At 37.2% G+C, this 20581-nt stretch overlaps 2 protein-coding genes across 2 annotated transcripts; both read left to right on the forward strand.

Moving 5' to 3' along the window:
• LOC18784968 (cucumisin) lies at nt 6640-10440 on the forward strand. The gene is made up of 10 exons (XM_007220162.2): nt 6640-6801; nt 7194-7294; nt 7475-7572; nt 7679-7922; nt 8021-8531; nt 8620-8723; nt 8818-9033; nt 9131-9242; nt 9363-9576; nt 9692-10440. Exons 1-10 carry the CDS (start codon nt 6679-6681, stop codon nt 10225-10227), a joined length of 2259 nt encoding a protein of 752 aa, XP_007220224.2. The 5' UTR covers nt 6640-6678; the 3' UTR covers nt 10228-10440.
• LOC18786772 (cucumisin) lies at nt 14436-18121 on the forward strand. The gene is made up of 10 exons (XM_007219634.2): nt 14436-14567; nt 14993-15093; nt 15288-15385; nt 15487-15730; nt 15835-16345; nt 16434-16537; nt 16609-16824; nt 16929-17040; nt 17152-17365; nt 17481-18121. The coding sequence occupies exons 1-10, from the start codon at nt 14445-14447 to the stop codon at nt 18017-18019; spliced, it is 2262 nt and encodes a 753-aa protein (XP_007219696.2). The 5' UTR covers nt 14436-14444; the 3' UTR covers nt 18020-18121.

The raw sequence follows: 20581 nt of genomic DNA on the forward strand, positions 1-20581 counted from the left end.
TCGCTTAAAACTTTAAGCCCATCCTCAAGGCCCAAGGTGTATCCAGGCCCACTTTGATTGGCCGTTGAAGAGCCCCATTGTGTTTTTTATTTTATTTTTAGATAAATTTTAGTTTAGTATCATAAACCTTTACTCATATTTTTAGATTATTTCGAAATTTTAGTAATGTGCTTCTTCTTCTTATCAGCATGGGGATTTGTTTTTGATACCTTTGCGTTTTGTGTTTGCGATGGGAAAGTTGATACACACAATAGGGGCCAATGGCCATAGAAAATTCCAATCCAATATCTAAATGGGATAGGAGAGTAGTCTTGAGTGTCAGCGAAAGCGCTTTTGCTTTTTGGTAGTGGGGTGCTTGAGCTGAGTGCACTAGTGAGTCCATTATCATTGTGGCGGACCAATTTAACACTCGACAATATATGTCGTGGAAAGTTAAAGTGACCAATTTAACACACCACAATCATGGTGACCAAAATTATTTTGTTTCCCGAAATTATTTATGTTAAATCATGGCGATCAAAATCATTTTCAACTTAGTGATCAAAGTTTCGGTAAATAAAATGAGACTTGACTAAAGTTTTAAGGGATACTACAACAAATAAGCCTTAAATCAATTAATGTCCACGTAAGTCAAGCTTAGATTTTCTTTTTTGAAAATTAAAATTTTAGCTATATGAAGGTTGAAAGTATTAGGGAGTTACAATAGTTAATCCTACTAATGATAGGAAATGGTCATTTATTTGTTATACATACTATCAGAGCAAGGCTTCAAGTGTTGGGCCCAACGGCCACACGTGCTCCCACATCACTCAATATGTGTTGCCCACGGGTTGGGCTTCAAAGTTCTCCAAACATGCAGGGTTATATTAAGAGTATTTGTCCCACATTGAAAAGTTAAGGGACCTAGCCTGGGTTTATAAGGAGTTGGGCTACTCCCCCCATAGCCAATTGGTTTTGAGGTGGAACCTCAACTTCCTTCATCGTATCTATGCTCTTGTGATGATCTTTTCTTTATTACTGCTTTGTCCCACGTGGTTTCCTCCCCATATCTTATTTTATTGTTTATATGGTGCTTTAAAATTCAAATTTGCCCATGCTATCTTTTTCTTTTCTCTGTGTCCCAAGTTGGTTTCACCTCATATCCCTTTATGTCAAAACTCGTATCCCTTTATGTCAAACTTGCTACATCCTCTCTCAATTCCTTTATTCCCTTCAAATATTCCTCCTACTCTCTCTGCATGCATCCCTTTCTGCTTTTCATGTGATGAATTTTCTTTTGTTTCCATTCCTCATCTTTATTATATTTGTAAAATTTTAAAAAAATGCACTTGTCTGAATTATTTTTCTTTCTCATTCCTCTTTACAACATTGCTATTTCTCTTTATCCTCCCTACAGAGTGATTCCTAGGTGGAGTTATGTTTCTCGGGTACCCAGAGTTGTGTTTCCTAGGTACATTTGACTTGTATGTCAGCCCGTCATTTTATTCCTTCATTCCATGAGCCCATGTGCTCCTTCACCTGCTGACTTTCAATGGGCGATATGTTTACTTTGTTTCTCTCATGCAACAACCGCTGTTGCAACTCTGGAGATTGGAGTTCTTCTTTTTTGGTTCCCCTTACTGGACTACTACAACCAATAATTGCCGCCATCTCCATCACCACGTAGTTCCTTCATTCAAATCTTGCTATGTTAACGTTGTGCGCGCTCAATTGGCTAATGATAGGAAATGGTCAGTTGTCAGTTACGTTGTTATTAGGCCATAACTCCATATTTATACTAATGATAATGACTTGCTGTAACTGTAGATTGTTCTCTACAGAATTGGTATATATATATATATTATAATGATCATATAAATGACTAAGGGAAAATAAGTTTCTACAAAAAGTACTTTAACAAATAGTCAAATATTCCAAAAAAAATTAAAGCAAATTGTTGTTTTTCCTCTGCCTCGATCTACTTAACTTCTACTCTCCATATGCCACCTCATTTAAATTTCATCCAAAGATTTGAGAGTTGACACATCACATTGAAAAAAATGAACATAAATTTCATCCATAGGAAAAGCCCAAAGCAAGGCTGTGCCTTGTTAAGCTTTTTTTTTTCTTTTTTTGGCTTCGGCCTGCCTTGTAACTGAAAAAAAAACAAAACAAAAATAATTGTCTCACACTTAATAATTAATAATAATTACTAACCCTAAAGAGTTCAACGTCAAGCCTGCAACTTCTCTTCATCTTTTCAGGGCTCCACAAGAATCATCTCCCATTTCAGAAAAATATGGTTTTGTTTGTTTGTTAATGAGTGAAACTTCTTTGAAAGACAAAGATAATACAACCACCGACAAGAACAAAGGCAGCAAACAAGCCACAAGACGAGAGAAGAATAAACAGAGGGAACCAACCAAGTCTCTCAGTAACAAGAAGAAGAAAACTCCAATCTTACAACCAGAGGGACTCGTCTCTACGTAAACACCACCTCACAGTCTATTTTCATCCCATATCATAATAAATTATTGCCAATCCTCAAAATCCAATCTTACAACTACTTTAGGGAATTAGTTTAATAAAAAAATATCTTCTCAATTTATGACAATGTCATTCTTATGTGTGGTCGCAACCGGGAAGAATCTAGTTCAAATAACATGCATACGAAATTTAATCTATTTGTGACTTGTTATACTGATTTTACACTATGAAAAAATAACAACCTAAACCTTAACCACAGAAAATGAATCTGCTAATGAAGGTTACAAATTCGATCAAGAGGAAGAAACCTATAATATCGTAGCCGCTCATGGTTATTTTGGCCGATTGATCTTAGCAAAACAAACATTTTGTTCTTGAGGATAATTGTATTTTATTTATTTTGATTGAGTTAGTAATAAATTGAGTTTTTTTTATTATTTAATTATTATAAATATGTTATATATATAATCGAAGGGGTATAATAAGTTATTGGGCAGAAAGAAGACATTGAAAAGCAAAAAAGGAAAAGAAAAAGATATGAAGAAGAAAAAAGAAGAGAGAGGCTGCAGAAGATAGGTAACGTTGGTTTAGGGTTTTATTTTTTTTAATTACCTTTTTATTTTAAGTTTTAAGCAAATTGTTTTTTTTTTCTTCTAATAAAAAATTAGTGATGTGTCAACTCTCAAGCTCCTTGGATGAAATTTAAATGAGGTGGCATGTGAAGAGCAAAAGTCAAGCAGATCAAGGAAGAGAAAATCCAAGTAGAGGATCCGAATCTAAAGTTAACAACCTCCAACACTTTTGACAAAGTGTTTTTCAGACAGCCTCTAAAATGTGTTATGGTCAAGGAAGATGATGGTGTGAGTGCATGGAAGAGCATGATCAAAAGCTTACTTAATTTAGAAGGAAATAAATAATTACGGTTCTAATTTCTTACCGCAAATTCTTAATATGTTTCTCATTTACTTGTCTTTTAATCTTAATTGTGTATCGCAAATTCAAAACTGCGTGAACAAAAAAGCGAGTAGTGCATTTTTGGAAGAGCGTGAGATCAAATGTTAGATTTGTAATACACGGCTAGGATCAAAGCCAACATGTGAAATGCTTTTTTGCTTTGTGCTGAGCCAAATGCAATCAATCTTCAGTATTTCAGTAAAGTCAGGTGCTTCAAATATGGAATCCAACATTAAAGAAGTGGTATAGTTAAGGTAAGGAAGATATGGTGTGAGTGCATATGGAAAATTTTGATCACAAAATTTCGGATTCAGATCCTCTACCAGTTCTTAATGTGCGCTTGTCCCTTTGCTTGCCTTTTAATCTTAACTGTACATGACAAATTCAAAAGGTTGTGAACAAAATGAGACTTGACCAAAGTTTCAAGGGATATTATAGTAAATAAGCATTAAATCAATCAATGTCTATGTAAGTCAAGCTTAGCTTTTCTTTTTTGAAAACTAAATTTTTAGCTACATGAAGGATGAAAGTATTAGAGAGTTACAGTAGTTAATCCTTCTAATGATAGGAAATGGTCAGTTGTCTGTTATTAGGCCATAACTCCATATTTATGTTTATGATAATGACTTGCTATAATTGTAGATTATTCTCTACAGACTATATATATATATATATATATTGCATAATGATCATATGAATGACTAAGGGAAAATGAGTTTCTACTTGATATCAGAGCAAGGCTTCACGTGTTAGGTCCAACGGCCACACATGCTGCCAAGTCATTCAATATGTGTTGTCCACGTGTTAGGTTTCAAAGTTCGCCAAACATGCGGGGGCGTGTTGAGAGTGTTTGTCTCATATTGAAAAGTTAAGGGACGTAGCCTAGGTTTATAAGAAGTTGGGCTACTTCCCTCATAACCAATTGGTTTAGAGGTGGAACCTCAACTTCCTTCATGGTATCTATGCTCTTGTGATGATATTTTCTTTATTATTTCTCTGTCTTACGTGGTTTTATTCCCCATTTCTTATTTTATTGTTTTTATGGTGCTTTGAAATTCAAACTTGCCCATTCTCTCCTTTTCTTTTCTCTGTGTCCCAAGTTGGTTTCACTTCGTATCCCTTTATGTCAAACCTCGTATCCCTTTATGTCAAACTTGCCGCACTCTCTCTTAATTCCTTTATTCTCTTCAAATGTCCTTATGCTCTTTGTGCACGCATCCCTTTCTGCTTTTCATGTGATGAATTTTCTTTTGTTTCCATTCCTCATCTTTATTATATTTGTAAAATTTAAAAAAAATGCACTTGTCTGAAATATTTTTCTTTCTCATTCCTCTTTACAACATTGCTCTTTCTCTTTATCCTACCTAGAGGGTGATTCCTAGGTAGAATTATGTAATTCTCAAGTACCTAGAGTTGTGTTTCCTAGGTACATTTGACTTGTATGTCAGCCCGTCATTTTCTTCCGTCATGCATTCCTTCACCTACTGACTTTCAATGAGTGTTATGTTTACTTTGTTTCTCTCATGCCGTTGTTGCAACTCTTGAGATTGGAGTTCTTCTTTTTTGGTTCCCCTTACTGGACTACTACAGCCGACTACTGCCGCCATCTCCATCACCATGCGATTGGCAGGGGAGTATTAGGGAGTTACAATAGTATTTCAATTACAATAGTTAATCCTACTAATGATAGGAAATGGTCAGTTGTCAGTTACGTTGTTATTAGGCCACAACTCCATATTTATGCTTATGATAATGGCTTGCTGTAACGGTATATTGTTCTCTATAGACTTGTATGTATATATATATATACTGTATAATGATCATATGAATGATTGAGGGAAAATCAGTTTCTACATAAAGAACTTTAACAAATAGTCAAATATTCCAAATTTTTTAAAAAGCAAATTGTTGTTTTTTCTCTGCCACGATCTACTTAACTTCTACTCTCCACATGCCACCTCATTTAAATTTCATCCAAAGATTTGAGAGTTGACACAACACATTGAAAAAAATGAACAAACATCTCACACTTAATAATTAATAATAATTACTAACCCTAAAGAGTTCAACGTCAAGCCTGCAACTTCCCTTCTTCTTTTCAGGGCTCCACATTTCAGCAAAATATGGTTTTGTTTGTTTGTTAATGAGCGAAACTTTATTGAAAGACAAAGATAATACAACCACCGACAAACAAAGGCAGCAAGAAAGCCACAAGACGAAAGAAGAATAAACAGAGGGAACCAACCAAGTCTCTCAGGTAACGTTACCTGGTTTAGGGTTTTAGCCTTTTTTTTAATTACTTTTTTATTTTAAGTTTTAAGCAAATTGTTTCTTTTTCCTTCGAATAAAAAATTAGTGAGATGTGTTGTCAACTCTCAAGCTCCTTGGATGAAATTTAAATGAGGTGGCACGTGAAGAGCAAAAGTCAAGTAGATCATGTCTGAGAAAATCCAAACAGAGGATCCGAATCCAAAGTTAACAGCCTCTAACACTTTTGAAGAAGTACTTTTCAGACAGCCTTTAAAACGTGTTATGGTCAAGGAAGATGATGGAGTGAGTGCATGGAAGAGCATGATCAAAAGCTTACTTAATTTAGAATGAAATAAATAATTACAGATTCTGATTTCTTACCGTAAATTCTTAATATGTTTTCATTTATTTGTCTTTTAATCTTAATTGTGTATCACAAATTCAAAACTGCATGAACAAAAAAGTGAGTAGTGCATTTTTGAAAGAACGTGAGATCAAATGTTAGATTTGTAATATTACACGGGTAGGATCGAAGCAAACATGTGAAACGCTTTTTTGCTTTACGCTTTTTTGCTTTATGCTTTTTTGCTTTATCAGTATTTAAAGTCAGGTGCGTCAAATATGGAATCCAACATTAAAGAAGTGGTATAGTTAAGGTAAGGAAGATATAGCTTGAGGGCATATGGAAGACTTTGATCACAAAATATTGGATTCGGATTCGGATTCGGATCTATCAGTTCTTAATGCATGCTTGTCCCTTTGCTTGCCTTTTCATCTTAACTGTACATGACAAATTCAAAAGGTGTGTGAACAAAAGAGTAGTGCACTTTTGGATATGGGCGGGATCAAATGTACGGACTCATTAGATTTGTAATGGACGGCTAGGATCGAAGCAAACATGTGAAACACATGGCTACTTCTTAGTATAAATACATGATGTTCTTGGATGAGCTTGCCCCATCTTTTCCAAGGAGTACGTTTTCTAGGTTTTGTAGTGAGACCCCCATAATGGATTTAGTTCCATGGTCGCGAAAAGAGTTTTTCCTTGTAGTGTGGTTTCTCCTTCTCAGCTTCACATGTACTCTGCTAGTAGATGTCACTCATTCTGCTGCTCATCCGGATACCAGAAAGGCATGCAATTCTCCTATTTATATACCATTATAGTTTAAAACTTCTACATACTTGGGGCCTATTTGATAACCATTTCAATTTTAGTTTTTAGTTTTCATCTTTTGTGCCAAAGTATGGAGGAAAAAGAGGGAGAATGGAAGTGAGAATGTGAGAGTGGAGATGGGACAAAAAACTGAAATCTATTTCAAATTGTTTTCACTTTTGTTACTCGTCCCTCTCGTCCTCTCTCTCTCAATCTCATCTTCCCTCCCATCCTCTCCTCATCATCTTCTCCTATACTCTAGCAAAAAATAAAAATAAAAAAAAAAATAAAAAAAAAAATAAAAAAACTAAAATTGAAATGGTTATCAAACGGCCCTTAATATCGTTAATTATGATTATATTAATCGCAGGTTTATATTGTGTACATGGGGGACAAGCCAAAGATCGACATTCCCACCACTACCACATTGCCTCTTCATCTAAACATGCTTCAAAACGTAGTTGGCAGCAGGTTAATTATCACATATATAATATAAGTTTACTGCCTTTTTTTGTTAGGATTAACGAGTTTTTTGGATGATTAATTGGTGACAATTATATAACTAATTAACATTACAAGGATATGATTTGCAATTCAGTAAACCATAGCTAGACCCTATATAATTCCTAACTTGAGTTAGTTTATGTTCAGCAATATTGAACAAGAACCTCTCCTACTGCACAGCTACAAGAGAAGCTTCAATGGCTTTGCTGCAAAGCTAACAGAGGAAGAAGCTCAGAAAATGGCTGGTTGTGGATCTAGCTTTCTTTCCAATTTTGCATAAAAAGTACTGACCATTATAAATTTATATCTAACTGGAAGCTTGTGTGTGTGTGTGTGTGTGTGTATATATAGGAATGGCTGGTGTGGTGTCTGTTTTCCCTAGTAGGAAGCAGAAGCTCCACACAACAAGGTCATGGAACTTCATCGGGTTTCATGAAAACGTGAAGAGAAGCACTGTTGAAAGCGATATCATCGTTGGGATGATCGACTCTGGAGTTTGGCCTGAATCTGCCAGCTTCAGTGATGCCGGGTTCGGCCCACCACCCAAAAAATGGAAAGGCACATGCCAAGGCTTATCCAATTTTACTTGCAACAAGTAAGGCTAATATACTAGACCTATCACGTTGGTAGATAATAAATGTAAAAATTATCCGTTTTATGTGATAATTGATTGACGTGCTGTGGTTGAAACAGCAAAATCATTGGAGCACGGTATTACCATAATGGTAGACCTTTTATCAAAGGTGACATCAAGTCTCCACGAGACTCGGATGGTCATGGAACTCACACTGCATCAACGGCAGCGGGAAACTTAGTTAGCAAAGCAAGCCTATTTGTTTTGGGGTCGGGGACAGCAAGAGGAGGGGTCCCATCAGCACGTATTGCGGTGTACAAAGTAGGTTGGTCGGATGGTATTAGTGACGATGATATTCTAGCGGCATTTGATGATGCGATCGCGGATGGTGTCGACATACTATCTCTCTCCCTCGGAAAGGCTGAGGACGATTATTTCAGGGACTCAATTTCCATTGGAGCCTTTCACGCTTTAAGAAAAGGAATTCTGACTTCCACTGCTGCTGGGAACGACGGTCCAGGCCCCAAGACCATCGCAAACTTTGCGCCATGGTTTCTTTCTGTGGCTGCAACCACCATAGATCGGGAGTTTGTTACCAAGGTTCAATTGGGTAACCAAAAAATCTATGAGGTACAATTAATAGAACCTATAGCTAATTAACCTGCCCTCGCTTAAGCAATTGAATTAATATATTAATTTGCTTCATTGTCGTATATAGGGAATTGTAACAAACACATTTGACCTCAAGGGCAAGTTCTATCCTCTAATACATGCTGGAGACGCACCCAATAGGAAAGCAGGCTACGACGGGTCTACATCTATGTAAATACAATTATACAGTCTTGTAATATTTATGGGATATAGTTTCAGTCTGATAATAATATGTTGCAATAATTGATATGGTAGTACCGTACAGGAAATGCAAACCAGGCACGTTAGACCACAATTTGGTGAAGGGCAAGATTGTTCTTTGCGATGGGAAGAATGGGTATGGGGCCTATTTTGCAGGTGCAGTTGGAGTTATTTTGCAAAACCGACCTGTTGCAGATGTGCTTGACCCTCTTCCCATGCCTGCCTCTTGCCTTGGTTTGGATAGTGGTAACAGCATTTACCATTACATTAACTCAACAAGGTACACACAAATATTATTTTGCAAGCTAAACCAGATCAGAATGATATGCTAAGCTAATTTATATATGATTTTGAATATTGTAATGATTAATTTGTAGGAACCCAACTGCAACAATTTTTAAAAGTACTGAGGATATTGACACACTGTCCCCATATGTGCCATCCTTCTCATCAAGGGGTCCTAATCCAGTCACTCCTAACATTCTCAAGGTACGTACGTAATTACTTGGAACTTGATGAACACCCAAGACTGTTTTATTTTATGTATAATTAGCTAGCTAGGCTGCAGCACTTCATCTCTCCTTAATTTTTCCCCTTGTTATGTTGCAGCCAGATATAGCTGCTCCGGGAGCTTCTATTTTGGCAGCATGGCCTCCAATTGCCCCGGTTTCGGCCTATCCAGGAGATGACAGAGTAGCATCATACAATGTAATCTCAGGGACATCAATGGCTTGCCCACATGCCACTGGGGTAGCTGCATACGTCAAATCATTTCACCCCAATTGGACTCCTGCTGCTATCCAATCCGCTCTTATTACCACCGGTAGGGTTGTGTATAAATGTGATCAGTTATTATGAGAGAACAATTATTTTAATTACGTACAATCTGAGTATGGCCTAACCACGTATATCTTGGATTATTTGTAACGATTTTGCAGCTAAACCCCTGAGTCCCGATCTTAACCCTGAAGCCGAATTTGCATATGGAGCTGGCCAAATTGACCCTGTTAGGGCTCCATATCCTGGTTTGGTATATGATGCTACGGAGCTGGACTACATAGAATTTTTGTGTGCACAAGGCTACAGTACCAAATTATTGCAATCTATTACCGGGCACAAGAGTTGCTGCTCATCAAAAACTAATTATGGAGCACTCAGTGATAATTTGAATTATCCTTCTTTTGCACTTTCCTCCTCTAATCCAAACTCCATCAGTGGGGTTTTCAATAGGACAGCCACAAATGTTGGATCACCAAGGTCCACATATAAAGCTAAAGTGATTGGTGCAACGAAAGGACTCGAAATCAAAGTTAATCCAAGCATTCTATCGTTCTCATCTCTCGGGCAGAAGCTATCCTTTCAGGTCACGATAAAAGGGTCAATTCATCGCAAATCCAGTGTCTCTGCTTCTCTGGTGTTTGATGATGGTACTTTCCAAGTCAGGAGCCCCATTGTTGTCTATGCTATATATTAAGTGGTGCATGGATCATGCAATCTTGTATTGATGTAAGAATAAGAAAAAGCAAATTGCACTACTGAGGATCAAATGCCACATTCTCTAATATTTAATATATATATATATATATATATATCGATTATGAGTGATGAGACTTTACTATGATGCCAAAACTTGAAATGTATCTTTTATCTTATTGTACTTGTTTGGAGTGATCCCATGCAAACCCCATCCCTTGTTGTTGTTCTTCTTATTGTTTTTTTAGGACATTTCGTATTGAGAAGGGCGATAACATACTAAATTCACATATACTACATGAATGCTAGGACTCGAACCTAGAACCTTTCTGACGCAACGAGATATAATAGATAGAGAGATAGAACGATAATCCTACAAGTAACAATGTCAGAATCCACCAACCAATTGGAATCCACCAGAGAAATTGAGTAGGTTCATATTGTGTATATGGGCGACAGACCGAAACACGAGGTTTCCACTGCCACAATATCGTCTCTTTATGTGAACATGCTACAAAACGTCGTTGGTAATGGCGTTGCACAACAAGAATCTCTGTTGGTGCACAGCTACAAGAGAAGTTTGAATGGCTTTGCTGCAAAGTTGATGGCGGAAGAAGCACAAAAGATGGCTGGTGAGGATGGTGTTGTGTCTATTTTCCCCAGCGGTAAGAAGCAGTTCCACACAACAAGGTCACGGGACTTCATTGGGGTCGTATGACAAATGATTCCAACAAGTTTTTTTTTTTTTTTTTTCAGCTAAACCCATGAGTGCCAAACTTAATTCTGATTCTGAATTTGCATACGGAGTTGGCTAGATAAACCCTATCAGGGCTCCATATCCTGGTTTGGTATATGATGCCGCGGAAACAGATTACATCAAATTTTTGTGTGCACGTGGCTACAACAACAAATTTGTTCCCATTTGCTTATTATAACGGGAAGGAGAATAAACAACGTTCTGATCAGAGAGCATTTTCCTTTACATACATTTCATTCCCAATATGATTTTCCTGAGAAACAAACAGTGAGTGAGTAATAAGAGAAGAGACTAACCACAAAAACAATGGCGTGCAGAATCGCGAGAAAGAATGAATCTTTTTTAAATGGGATTGAATATTGTTGGGTTTTCTTGGGGATGTTTTTGCATTGAAGTTTGTGGAAACAGAGACGAGAGAAGAGGAAGAAGAAGAAGAGAAGAAAAGAAAAACGGATGAAAATGCACCTAAAACAGACGAGCAGAATTCGGAGAGTCTGTCTCAAATAAACGATCCTTCAGATGACCTGTCGTCCAGTTAACTAAGCCTCGCTTAAAACTTTAAGACCATCCTCAAGGCCCAAAGTGCATCCAGGCCCACTTTGATTGGCCGTTGAACAGCCCCATTATGTTTCTTATTTTATTTTAAGATTAATTTCAGTTTAGTATCATCAACCTTTACTCATAGTTTCATTATTAAAAACTAAGTATTCGATTATTTGGAAATTTTAGTAATGTAGTTCTTCAAGTACACGGTTGAAAAATCTGTTAAATAATAATATGGCACAACTCACTTATATCAAAAAATAATACTAATAAATTAAGAAATATGGAAAATAAAAAGGGAGATTCACTATTATACCCAATATGGGGGCCCAAATTATAAAAATATCCTATATAAAATGGACTTTAGAAACACACCCAAAGCCCATTTACAACATAACAAAAAAGCTTTTAACTTCTTATAAATTACAAAACTGCCATCAATTTCTTAAAACAAGCCCAACCCCAAAATCTCATAAAAATACCCAAAGCACTCAATAGGGCATCAAAGTAATTTAATAATCAATATTAAATTCAATAAGGCCAGCTATCATTTTTTGGGTTTTTTTTGGGTTTGTTTATAGGAATTCAATTGTGTAGGATTTATTTATAATATTAGTGCTAGAAATGAGTATATCACTAAATATCTCAAATAAAAACCAATAGTTCTAGATCATGGCACTTTTTCAGATGTTTTCTTTTTGGGTCCAAATTTTCTGATGTTGTTTGGGTACAACTATCACATGCAATAAGATTAAGCCCATTCTCAAACTCATACTGAAAAGCCCAAATTTAGTGTATTTTGTATCATGTCACATTGAGATGCATGAAAGTTATGCTGCTAGCGTTTTTTTTTCCTTCTTGAATGTCTCAAATGTAAGGATAAACTGTTTTTAACTACTTGAACTACAATTGCTGTGGTTCAAAACTCCCAAGTGGCATTCAATGAATATTTGTATAAACCCCTTCTCCCCAAAATCGTTTGTACTGAAAAACTTACTTGAGTTAAACTTCATTGTTGTGCTTTTTCTTTTCCCTTTCTTTTGAATTACATTTGGTGATCAATTAGCTTAATTTTGGAGTTGGTTCCCATTGAGAGGTTTAGAATCACTGCAGTGCTGGTGCAGAGCTACAAGACAAGAGAAGTTTCCTTCAATGAATGGGTGTAGTGCAAGCAAGGCTGACGGCTGAAGAAGCAGCACAAAAGATGGCTGGTGTGGAAGGAAAGGTGTACTGTGTCTGTTTTCCCTGCTTCAGCGGAAAGAAGCAGCTCCATCTCCACACAACACAAGAAGGTCATGGCGACTTCCGTGGTTTCCCTGAAACAGTGTCCAACAATATCAACAAAAAGCGATATCATCGTAGCGTAGAAGTGTTTGAAAAATTCTGAAATGCGATATATTACTGCAATGATTTGGTGCAACGATTCTGAAGAATGTTTTTAAAATCGTGTATTGGCTGAAAATTATGTATATAGATGCTGGTAAAATGACTCTGCTACATACATATTATTCATATCCTCTTCTTATGCGCATGGCATGGGGAATTGTTTTTGATACCTTTGTGTTTTGTGTTTGCGATGGGAAAGTTGATATATACAATAGGGGCCAATGGCCATAGACAGAAAATTCCAATCCAATATCTAAATGGGATAGGAGAGTAGTCTTGAGTGTCTGCGAAACTGGTTTTTCTTTTTGGTAGTGGGGTGGTTGAGCTGAGAAGCACTAGTTGTGAGGGGTAAAGTAAGACTAAACCAAAATTTCGAGAGATACTACAATAAATAAATCTTAAATCAATCAATGCCTACCTAAGTCAAGCTGAGTTTTTCTTTTTCGAAAACTAAATTTTTAGCTACATGAAGGATGAAAGTACTTTAACAAATAGTCAAATACCCCAAAAATTAACAGCCTCTAATATTTTTGAAGAAGTGCTTTTCAGAAAGCCTCTAAAAAGTGTTATGGTCAAGGAAGATAATGGTGTGAGTGCATGGAAGAGCATGATCAAAAGCCTACTTAATTTAGAATGAAATAAATAACTACGGATTCAGATATGTTAGATTTGTAATACAAGGCTAGGATCGAAGCAAACATGTGAAATGTTCGTGGAATTTCTGTGCAGAGTTTGAAAAGGGTTTAGGTTAGTTTAGGTTAAGTCAAAACCTAGCTTCTTTCAGTCTCTAGTTTTTCTCTTTTGAAAACTCAATATTTTGAGCTAAATAGTCAAATATACCAAAACATGTTCTATTAGAAGTGCATGTTTTTTTGCTTTATATGCAATCAATCTTCAGTATTTGAGTAAAGTCTCAGGTGCTTCAAATATGGAATCCAACATTAAAGAAGTGGTAGTTGATAGATGAATACATTAGCTTAGTATTGTTAGAATACCCACGTGCTATTCACGTGTTAGTTTGTTAAGCATTGGCTGTTAGTTACAATTGTATATAAGCTGAACTATGCATTGTAATATTGATTCAGTGAATAATCATACAGAAATTCTTAATACATTCTCTCTGTTTCTCAGTCTTCTTCTTCCCTTATTTTCCAAATCTCTCTTCTGTTATCAGTAGTTAAGGTAAGGAAGATATGGTGTGAGTGCATATGGAAGACATTGATCACAAAATTTCGGATTCGGATTCGGATCCTCTACCGGTTCTTAATGCGCGCTTGTCCCTTTGCTTGCCTTTTAATCTTAACTGTACAACACAAATTCAAAAGGTATGTGAACAAAAGAGTAGTGCACTTTTGGATATGGGTGGGATCAAAGGTACGAATTCCTTAGATTTGTAATGCATGGCTAGGATCGAGGCAAACATGTGAAACGCATGGCTACTTCTTATTATAAATACATGATGTTCTTGGATGAGCTTGCCCCATCTTTTCCAAGTAGTACGTTTTCTAGGTATTGTAGTGAGACCCCCCATAATGGATTTAGTTCCATGGTCGCGAAAAGGGTTTTTCCATGTAGTGTGGTTTCTCCTTCTCAGCCTCACATGTACTCTTCTAATAGAAGTCACTCATTCTGCTGCTCATACGGATACCAGAAAGGCATGCAATTCTCCTATATATATATATATGTATATACCATTTTAGTTTAAAACTTGCTTCTATATACTTATAGTCCGTTTGATAACCATTTCAATTTTAGTTTTTAGTTTTTTTTTTTTCTGTGCCAAAGTATAGAGGAAAAAGAGGGAAAATGAAAGTGAGAAGGAGAGTGAAGGGGATATTGGGAGGTTGGGGCATGAGGGAGGAGTAAATGGGAAATAAAAACTAAAAACTGAAGGAGGGGTAAAGTGGTTGTCTCTGTTGTTTCGGCTCCCGCTGTTCCTCACTCTCAATCTCATCCTCACTCTCATTCTCACTTTCATTTTCCTCTATACTCTAGCACAAAAAATGAAAACTAGAAACTAAAATTGAAATGGTTCTCAAACGGACCCTAATAAAGTTAATTATGATTATATTAATCGCAGGTTTATATTGTGTACATGGGGGACAAGCCAAAGCTCGACATTCCCACCACTACCACATTGCCTCTTCATGTAAACATGCTTCAAAACGTAGTTGGCAGCAGGTTAATTATCACATATATAATATAAGTTTACTGCCTTTTTTTGTTAGGATTAACGAGTTTTCTAGATGAGTAATTGGTGACAATTATATAACTACTTAACATTACAAGAAGAAGATTTGCAATATAGTAAACTATAGCTAGTCCCTATATATAATTCCTAATTAACTTGAGTTAACGTTTATGTTTATGTTCAGCAATATTGAACAAGAACCTCACCTACTGCACAGCTACAAGAGAAGCTTCAATGGCTTTGCTGCAAAGCTAACAGAGGAAGAAGCTCAGAAAATGGCTGGTTGTGGATCTAGCTTTCTTTCCAATTTGCATAAAAAGTACTGACCATTATAAGTGTATATCTAACTGGAAGCTTTTGTGTGTGTGTGTGTATATATATAGGAATGGCTGGTGTGGTGTCTGTTTTCCCTAGTAGGAAGCAGAAGCTCCACACAACAAGGTCATGGAACTTCATCGGGTTTCATGAAAACGTGAAGAGAAGCACTGTTGAAAGCGATATCATCGTTGGGATGATCGACTCTGGAGTTTGGCCTGAATCTGCCAGCTTCAGTGATGCCGGGTTCGGCCCACCACCCAAAAAATGGAAAGGCACATGCCAAGGCTCATCCAATTTTACTTGCAACAAGTAAGGCTAATATACTAGACCTATCATGTTGGTAGATAACAAATGTAAAAATTATCCGTTTTATGTGATAATTGATTGACGTATTGTTGCCATGGTTGAAACAGAAAAATCATTGGAGCACGGTATTACCACAATGGTAGACCTTTCGTCAAAGGTGACATCAAGTCCCCACGAGACTCGAATGGTCATGGAACCCACACTGCATCAACGGCGGCAGGAAACTTAGTTAGCAAAGCAAGTCTATTTGGTTTGGGGTCGGGGAGAGCAAGAGGAGGGGTCCCATCAGCACGTATTGCAGTGTACAAAGTAGGTTGGTCGGATGGTATTAGTGACGATGATATTCTAGCGGCATTTGATGATGCGATCGCGGATGGTGTCGACATACTATCTCTCTCCCTCGGAAAGGCTGAGGACGATTATTTCAGGGACTCAATTTCCATTGGAGCCTTTCACGCTTTAAGAAAAGGAATTCTGACTTCCACTGCTGCTGGGAACGACGGTCCAGGCCCCAAGACCATCGCAAACTTTGCGCCATGGTTTCTTTCTGTGGCTGCAACCACCATAGATCGGGAGTTTGTTACCAAGGTTCAATTGGGTAACCAAAAAATCTATGAGGTACAATTAATAGAACCTATAGCTAATTAACCTGCCCTCACTTAAGCAATTGAATTAATATATTAATTTGCTTCATTGGCGTATATAGGGAATTGTAACAAACACATTTGACCTCAAGGGCAAGTTCTATCCTCTAATATATGCTGGAGACGCACCCAATAGGACAGCAGGCTACGACGAGTCTACATCTAAGTAAATACAATTGTAATATTTATGGGATATAGTTTCAGTCTGATAATAATATGTATGATGGTACCGTACAGGACATGCGAACCAGGCACGTTAGACCACAATTTGGTGAAGGGCAAGATTGTTCTTTGCGATGGGACGACTGGCTATGGGGCCTATTTTGCAGGTGCAGTTGGAGTTATTTTGCAAAGCCGACCTGTTGCAGATGTGCTTGACCCTCTTCCCATGCCTGCCTCTTGCCTTGGTTTGGATAGTGGTAACAGCATTTACTATTACATTACCTCAACAAGGTACACACAAATATTATTTGTAACTTTTAAGCTAAACCAGATCAGAATGATGCTAATTAGCTAATTTATATATGATTTTGAATATTGTAATGATTAATTTGTAGGAACCCAACTGCAACAATTTTTAAAAGTACTGAGGATATTGACACACTGTCCCCATATGTGCCATCCTTCTCATCAAGGGGTCCTAATCCAGTCACTCCCAACATTCTCAAGGTAATTACTTGGAACTTGATGAACACTCAAGACTCTTTATTTTATATATAATTAGCTAGCTAGGCTGCAGCACTTCATCTCTCCTTAATTTTTCTCCTTATTATGTTGCAGCCAGATATAGCTGCTCCGGGAGCTTCTATTTTGGCAGCATTTCCTCCAATTGCCCCCGTTTCGTTTGTTCAAGGAGATGACAGAGTAGCATCATACAATTTCGTCTCAGGGACATCAATGGCTTGCCCACATGCCACTGGGGTAGCTGCATACGTCAAATCATTTCACCCCAATTGGTCTCCTGCTGCTATCCAATCCGCTATTATTACCACCGGTAGGGCTGTGTATAAACGTGATCAATTATTATGCGAGAAAAATTATTTTAATTACGTACAATTTTAGTATGGCCTAACCACGTATATCTTGGATTATTTGTAACGATTTTGCAGCTAAACCCCTGAGTCCCGATCTTAACCCTGAAGCCGAATTTGCATATGGAGCTGGCCAAATTGACCCCGTTAGGGCTCCATATCCTGGTTTGGTATATGATGCTACTGAACTGGACTACATAGAATTTTTGTGTGCACAAGGCTATAGTACCAAATTATTGCAATCTATTACAGGGCACAAGAGTAGCTGCTCATCAAAAACTAATTATGGAGCACTCAGTGATAATTTGAATTATCCTTCTTTTGCACTTTCCTCCTCTAATCCAAACTGCATCAGTGGGGTTTTCAATAGGACAGCCACAAATGTTGGATCACCAAGGTCCGCATATAAAGCTAAAGTGATAGGTGCAACGAAGGGACTCGAAATCAAAGTTAATCCAAGCATTCTGTCGTTCTCATCTCTCGGGCAGAAGCTATCCTTTCAGGTCACAGTAAAAGGGTCAATTCATCACAAATCCCGTGTCTCTGCTTCTCTGGTGTGGGATGATGGTACTTTCCAAGTCAGGAGCCCCATTGTTGTCTATGCTATCTATTATTGATGTAAGAATAAGAAAAAGCAAATTGCACTGCTGAGGATCAAATGCAAATTGCACTCTAATATTTAATATATATCGATTATGAGTGATGAGACTTTACTATTATCTTTTATTGTATTGTACTTGTTTTTTTAGGACATTTCCAATTGAGATGGACGATAACATACTAAACTCACATATACTACACTGATGCTAGGACTCGGACCCAAGACCTTTCGTAAGAAGGAGTATTTGCTCCAAACCACTACACTAGTGGGTCATTTGTTGTTGTTTATGCTTAAATAACCTATTTCAAAATTGAGATATTGAATAATAAATTAGCTAGTTCATTAGTTTTTTTTTTTATATAAAAAAAAGAATAATCTAATTCAAAATTGAGATTCAAGATGGCAAAAGTAAACGAGTGTCGTTCTCCCCCAGCGGAAGAAGCACGAAAGATGGTTGGTGAGAATGGTGTTGTGTCTATAAAGCAGCTCCACACAACAAGGTCATGGGACTTGGGGTTGTATGAAAAATGATTCCAACAATTTTTTTTGGGAGATTCAGTATTATATCCAATATTGAGGCCCAAATTATAAAAACACCCTACATAAATGGACTTTAGAAACACACTCAAAGTCCATTTACAACATAACAAAAAAACTTCAAACTTCATAGAAATTACAAAACTACCATCAATTTCTTAAAACAAGCCCCATCCCAAAATCTCATTCAAAAAACCCTCACTAGGGCATCAAAATAATTTATTAATCAAAATTAAATTCAATAGGGTCGGCTGTCATTTTTTTATGTTTTTTTAGGATTTGTTTAATATTGTAGGGTTTATCTATATCACTAGTGCTGAGAATGGGTATATGACTAAATATCTCTTCTTCTTTTTTTCAGCTAAACCCATGAGTGCCAATCTTAATTATGATGCTGAATTTGCATACGGAGCTGGCCAGATAAACCCTATCAGGGCTCCATATTCTGGTTTGGTATATGATGCCGCGGAAACAGATTACATCAAATTTTTGTGTGCACATGGCTACACCACCAAATTGTTGCAGATGATAACAAAGAACAATAACAGCCAATGCTCATCAGAATCAAACGATGGAAATGTACTCAGTGATCACCTAAACCATGTTGATGTGTAACCCTTTGAGCTGAGTTTGCCGCCTAATCCCATTTCGTTTAAATGTTTCTGTTTTAGCTTTTTAAATTTTTCATTTTTCTGCTGTTTGTAATAAGGACCATTGGATTAGAGTCCAAGTGGCTCCTTAAGAGAGGTGTTAGATTGAGACAAGTGTAATCATATTATAGGATGATAATTTCAAAGGCTAGGATTAAATCTTGTATTGAGGCAGTTAGAGAAGAATCTCTCTTCTCTCTCCTCAACGGTTATATTCTTGGCAGCTGGTAATGAATGTGCAGATGCCTTCACTCTTCCAATTCTCTTCTGTTTTCATAGAGAGCAACGTTTCTCTTATTCACTCTCTCCCAGACACATCCAAATACAGACTCACAAAACTATGAATTCTATCATGGCCTTAGAGCCTGGTTCGTTTGTTTTGAGCTGGGCGTGATCTGTGAACAGAAAATCGAGCTCGTTCTGAGCTACCGTTGAGCTGATTTGGAGATCGAAGGAGTGAGTTCTTGCATCCAGGTGTCTCATATGGCAGGATCTGGAGCAGCTGAGCTTCGAACACCAGTTTTCCATGGAGAAAACTACGAATTCTGGAGTATTCGAATGAAGACTATTCTGAAATCGCATGGTCTGTAGGATCTGGTCGAGAATGGGTTAAATGATTCAGACATGAAGAGGGAAAAAGAGGAGGTTGCAGATACTGAGAAGTCCATGGCTCGGATTCTGATGAAGGATGCTCGTGCACTTGGATTGATCCAAAGTGCAGTTTCAGATCAGCTATTTCCAAGGATTGTGAATGAGGAGACCTCGAAGGGAGCTTGGGATGTTCTAAAACTAGAATTCAGAGGAGACAAACAGGTACGAAATGTCAAATTGCAAGGGTTGCGTAGGGAATTTGAATATACTCGCATGAAGGATAGTGAATCTTTATCTGTTTATCTGGTTAGATTACTTGATATGTTGAATCAAATGAAGAGTTATGGTGAGGAGTTATCTAGGGAGAGAATTGTGCAGAAATTATTGTTTAGTCTGCCTAAGTCCTATGATTCTATATGCTCTGTGATAGAGCACTCTAAGGACCTTGAAACTCTGGAAGTTCAAGAAGTGGTTGCCTCCTTGAAGAGTTTTGAGCTCAGATTGGATAGGCACACTGAGAATTCTTCAGAAAGAGCTTTTGCTAGTCTGAATGTTGAAGAAAAGAAGCCTAAAAATGAGAGTTTTTCTGAAAATCAGAGTTTTCAGAAAAGTGCTCCTGGAAATCAAAGCTTTCAAAAACATTGGAAGCCTAATGATGGAAACATAGCAGCTTGTAAGCATTGTGACAAGTTACATTATGGCAAATGTGGTATGAAGGCAAGCCTAAATGTCATGGATGTGGAAAATTTGGACATATGGTCCGAGATTGCAATGGAAATAGGAATGCACATAGGGTGAAT

This window comes from Prunus persica, chromosome G2 (genome assembly GCF_000346465.2).
Source record: "Prunus persica cultivar Lovell chromosome G2, Prunus_persica_NCBIv2, whole genome shotgun sequence".
In the NCBI taxonomy this organism is placed as follows: Eukaryota; Viridiplantae; Streptophyta; class Magnoliopsida; order Rosales; family Rosaceae; genus Prunus; species Prunus persica.